The 5,817-nt window shown below is 36.6% G+C and overlaps 1 protein-coding gene across 1 annotated transcript in view; it reads right to left on the bottom strand.

The window, feature by feature from the left end:
* LOC104811815 (protein SUPPRESSOR OF MAX2 1) overlaps window positions 1–828 on the bottom strand; it is a 4,120-nt gene extending 3,292 nt beyond the window's left edge. Inside the window, exon 1 of the mRNA XM_010538638.2 lies at window positions 1–828. This exon is cut by the window's left edge and continues 858 nt beyond it. Within this exon, the coding sequence (XP_010536940.1) occupies window positions 1–308 (308 nt within the window). The 5' untranslated portion in view covers window positions 309–828.
* Between the last annotated feature and the right edge of the window lie 4,989 nt (window positions 829–5,817).

Here is a 5,817-nt window from a genome sequence, read left to right as displayed (position 1 = left end):
GCCGCCGCCATGAGGGCGTTGGAGATCGGCGGCTCGGTCGCCGGAGCCGCCGCGGTGGGGAGGCGTTCGAGCGCGACGCTAAAGCAGAGCTCGAGGGCTCGGCACTGGAGCGGGTGGGAGGAGTTGGGGTGGGATCGGATGCAGGCTCGCCGGAGGAACCCCGACGGAGAAGCGAGGAGGGTGGCCGCGACGTGGAGGGGTGTGGTCTGACCGTGGTTCCTACGCGCCGCCTCGGAGATGGACTGGTTCAGCACCGTGGCGGCATCCGGCGTCAGTGTCTGTTGGATCGTACTTAAGCCCGCTCTCATCTTCTCCACCGGCTTCCTCTCCCCCTATCCTTGTATTATATCTCCAAATAAATATGTCCAATATTTTATAACAATCGAATCTTCTGGCCTGTGTAAGAAATAAAAATTGAATCTTTTTGGTCGGGTTCAATAATTCAGGTACAATATGAACTTGGGTCGATCGGAAAAAGATGAATATTTGTGAATATATGAGATTTGCAGGAACTCATCGGGAATATCCACCGGCCAAAAAATAAATAAAAGGCTAAGATAGGTAAAGAAGAAAAAAGAGGCCTTTTTTTTTATCCGAAGGGAAAAAATATATTTGTATATTCAGAGGAGAAGTAGACAGATTTGGGTTTCAAATGGGTCACAAAAATTGGCTTTTCACAAACGCAAACTTGATAATATATTAAACAAAAAACAAAAATAGGGAGCTTTTCTGATCCATCATTTTGAAGATAAAGAAAAGTAAGAGTGAGGTCGAGAGTTGAAAATTCAAACCCAAAGGGAAGGAGTGAATAAACTTCCTGGCTTGTGCGCAACCGCGTGTTTCCACACACGCTCATATATACACACACGGATACATACAGCCGAATCAATAGCACGATGGCATTTAAGACAACTATTATTTGCTTGGAAAATTCAAAATAATTGTGCTTCGGTTTGAAAATGATAACACCTTGGTGTCAAAATAAATGCAATGAATTACTACTAGGTTTCTATGGAATGTTTACTTTCATGACAATTTATTCCTAATCTTTGATTTTCCTCCTCGTTTTCTCGAAGATTAAATAGGCAACACCACATCAGATCATATGAATGTTTTGGTACATCCTATTATTAAATACAGGAATTGTTTTACCAACGAACGTCATTAAAGTTTAATTAGTAATATCCCTCAAAAGGCAACATCAAAGCATCAATCAATCATACTATGCTTCCTTTTGCAAGCGCATGCCTCCCCCCCCCCTTTCCCTTTTGTTTTACGCATTTTTTTTACTTTATCTTATGATATGATTATTACGTTCTTCTATTGAAACCGATTAAATAAATCAACCCTACTCATTGGACATGAAAAGCCCGGGGGGAGGGTCGATTATATTTTATCTTTTCCCAAGTGTTAGTATGTTCATCATATTCTTATAAGTTTACTTCTATTATAATGTGAAAAAGCCACCCCCTTCGCATAAAAGCTTTCGTATGCATTTCTTTATTTTCTTACCCGCGAGGCTTTTCGGTTCTTTATTTTATATTTTACTTAGTATCCGTGCGTGCGCATATCTCTGTACATATACAATAACATTTTTTTATAAGATCATATACAATAATATTATTTTCCTGCAATGAACTTTCTGTCATTATTTATGTATTTAAATTTTTACCCAAAAAAAGAAATTTGAAACATCTCATTGTTGTTGCCAAAAAAACATGTGATTTCCAAGGGTTTTTTTTACGACAAAATGACTCGTTAAAATCAAATTAAGCAGATTTGAAAAAATGTGTATATATATATATATATGGACAGAGTCGATGTTTAATGTTTGCTGGATACTTGTGAATATATATAGCATTTGTCCTTCGATACATCCCGAGAAAAATCAAATGGCAATATATTGTAACGATTTTGTTAGAGTTTCGGGATTTGGGGATGAACTTTTCCGTCCAAAAATCAATTTTTTTTTTGTGATTATGTTATGGAAATCGTGGTTAACTTGGGCAGAAAATATAAAATTGTACTAAATACAAATCATTTTGAAGGAAAACAGTTAGGCAATTAAGGAGACCATAGAAAAAGAGAAGGGTAACGGGGAGTAATAGCCATTCAACATTGGGCAAGTTCGAGTTGGAATTCTTGAATTCTCACACAAGGTCCATCCAACAACTTATGACACGGAGAAACACAAAAGTCAATGTATTTTATCATGCTCAAATACGACTTTGTAGTAGCAATATTCCCTGGCCTATATGTATAATATAACGAGATTTCAACCATATTAGAAAAAAAAGAAAAAGAAAGAATCTTTGCTTTTCACACACGAGTCCAAAATTTACGAAAAAGAAAAACGTTGACGGTGCTAATTCGACGATTCGTAAAAGAGAAAGAAGGGCTTTTTTCTGTTTGTGTAAAACAAAAGAGAGAGAGAGAGGCTTCGCAAAAAGGCTAAATGATGAGAGGGGGGGGTGAAGGTGGGGTCTTTTTTTCTTTTTCTCAAATAAAACCAAGTCACACATGCGATGTGTTTACACATTTTACGCCTTCATCATGGCCATGGGTGTCGTCTCTTTCCCCCCAACACAAACTAATCACCTCTACAAAAAGTTGTAGGCTTCCAAATTTCTTTTTATTTTAAAATCATTTTGATGGGTGGATCGGAATTCCCTACATGTAAAATGGTGACGCAAAATTTGCAGGTGGGATTAACTCAACCACTATTATTTTCTTTCATAGGAGAACTTAATTGAGAGTGGAATGTAATTTGTATGATTGCTGCAATGTCTCGCAAGACGGTTTAAGATTTTGAGGGATGAGATGTGAGAGAAAAAGTGGTGCGGTGGTTTACGGTAAACATGTTTCAAATTAGACTTTTTGACTCTTTTTTCCAACTAATAACTTTATGTTTCTTTTGGTTTAGACAAATGGGAAAGGGGTACTGTTGTTTTTCTCTTATGAGGCCAATTTTCAAACATTAAAAAAGATGAAAATTGGGTCCTTTCTTTTCACATTATAATATATATTTTCCGTTGACTTATTTTTTGCCGAATGTAATTTCCTTCCAAATCTTGATATTGACATGTTTTTTCTGTTAATTGACATACTCTTCACCTAATCTAGTCGGTTTCTTGAAATTAAACCCCGATTCATTAAAATAAATATTTCTTCTTCTTTTTACTGCAAACAAAAAAAATATGCTTGTTGTAATGGTACAGCACATCGACGGTTTTGAGGTCAAACGTAATCTTGGGCATTTGAACAGTGAAATATACGATAACAAGTAAATTGAGACGCGTTTTTCGAGCCGGAAAGGCTAAATAGGATTCTGACCACACAAAAATATCGTCGAGAAGATTGAGTCCGGCATCCCACTACGAAGGAACGCAAGCGTTGATTTCCTCCACTTGCATGTTCTTAAATGACAAAAGAGAGAGTTTGAGATTCCACATGATTACGTATGGAAAGATGGATGGATTGATTATGCGATCTCCAATTGCATGCATGCGCCATTTTACTCCTCCTCGCTTGTTTATTATGCCTTAGCAATCTCCCTAATTGGCATATAATACGCACATCTTTCATTTACAACGAATTAATGGTTTCCTTAAAAGACATATATATCGGTTGATACGGTTGAACTACCTAATTTTTTTTTTAGTAACTGGGTATCCCGAACCAAATATCAGATTAATCTCGGGAGCGGAAACCAGTCAGGTGTTGGATCACCTTATCACGAGATTAGAATGTAATTATTTTATTATTATTATTATAATTTGAGTTTTATGGGCCGTCTTGATGGACGAAAAAGATATGGGAAATTGAAGTGAAAGGAATAGAAAACAAGAAGAAATAATTATGCAACTAAACCAATAAATGCAAAATGTTGGGATCATGGGTTCCTCGATACTTATCTTTGGCACATTCAATACATCAAAACAAAATTAGGTTCTAATTTTAATGCCAAAGGGACCATCACAACCACTAAATACAGATATTTCTTTTCCCCCTTTAACTCCATTTCAAAGCAAAACGATCCATACTAACTTTACAGACAACATCCACATGTGTATATATATAGCTTTCGAGTTCATATTATATTCACAGAGCGCCTGCTTTGTATAAAATCTCGTAGATTAGTCTAAAATCAAACTCAAAGCTTCAATGGTTAGTTTTGGTTTGGTTATTTTCGGTTAATTTGATTGAGGAAGAAATCACGACATATTTCTGTTGAGCTTGGCTTTCGTAATGAATGAATTGCAGACAAGTAAGGCTTAGTCAATGATTAATTGGATCCGAACGCTCGTTTTCGCCAGCCGTCGCACTACGGCGTCTTCTTCTTCCATTTATGGGAAAGCAGACCGCAAGACCAATAACTGTTTTTGGTCGGTTTGTGATATGCTCCGAGCGAAGATTGTAGAAATGCACGTTACATGCATACGCATGTGAGGTTACATTTAAATGACAACGATAACAACGACGGGGCAGATTTTGACGTCCTGATTTCTCAATTCTTGTTGTGATAAAATGTCAAGACTTTGATCAAATCTTAGCAACCAATCGAAAGATCGAATTAGATATATATACATGATGGGCCACCGGTCCATTCTGTCGATGCTATATTAACCTACTCAATATTATTTAACATCCGAACCCGCATGGATGTAATAATATATATATATATATATACATACATATATATATATATGTAATATGTGCACGCAAAAATGGTTGTTTTATTCCCATATATATGCAAGAATATCAGCTGGCAAACACGTGATTACCATTTTACCGGAAAAAAAATATAAAAGATGAAGAGCTAGAAATTTACAGATTGTCGTATTGTTCATTTTTCCCCCTTAATATATAAAAGATAGATTAATTAGGTAGTGCGAATTCTTTGGTACGTGATGTTTTCGTGGCCGATAGATACAAAATTAGACTATTGAAATGAGCAGACGGCTTCGACATTCATCTTCCCGTGTGGTCCTATGTCGTCCGGACATGCATGGACCCCCCGCCACTGCTTTCATTGGATTCGTGTCGATCGTATTCGCATCCTCTTCCCATTAAATTGTGATTAATTATATCATACATCGAGCGACCGTTAATGTTTTCTTTATTGAATTAAATACTATTTGATTACTACATAAACCCAACTCCGACATCATTTCAGCTTGTGCTAGCTAATTCGGAAATAACAATGCCCCAATCATTTTAATCTAAATATCTCCTGTATATATTGTGTATACGTAATTCTGTATATACATATATATGACGGGGTATTGCTTAATCAACTTCTCACAAATATATATATATATATATGAGTTAGAGGAGTTAATATTTCGGCGGAGTGATTGATGAGAGCGAAACGTGTTGCTTGGGATGATAAAAGAGGCAGCTCCCGGAATTCGCGCCGGACATGAAAACACATATAGATTCGTTCCATTATAATAAAAGTGCTGCATTTAATTATATTACTAATATAATAATGTAAGGACTATGCGTTTGAACGAGTCCTCCAGCACACACGTAACACGTTAATTATATACACATTACGAGGGAAAAAAAGAACAAGACACATTTGCCGACAAATGAATGTAAATTAAGTGACGTATTTCAGTTCGGTCTGCATGAGGTGCGACGAGCCAGGCGGTTTACTATGACATTCTCACATTATATATATATATATATATTAAGGATATGATATGAGATATTATTATGAGGTGGATTAATTAGGCCATCAATCAGAATCAGTGCTGGCGATACAAACTCGCACTACACAATATCATATTATCAATCAAGGCTGAATTTCGA

This window comes from Tarenaya hassleriana, unplaced genomic scaffold (assembly GCF_000463585.1).
Source record: "Tarenaya hassleriana unplaced genomic scaffold, ASM46358v1 Cleome2, whole genome shotgun sequence".
In the NCBI taxonomy this organism is placed as follows: Eukaryota; Viridiplantae; Streptophyta; class Magnoliopsida; order Brassicales; family Cleomaceae; genus Tarenaya; species Tarenaya hassleriana.
Note: the sequence above shows the minus strand (reverse complement) of the source record. Positions and strands in the feature narration are given on the sequence as shown.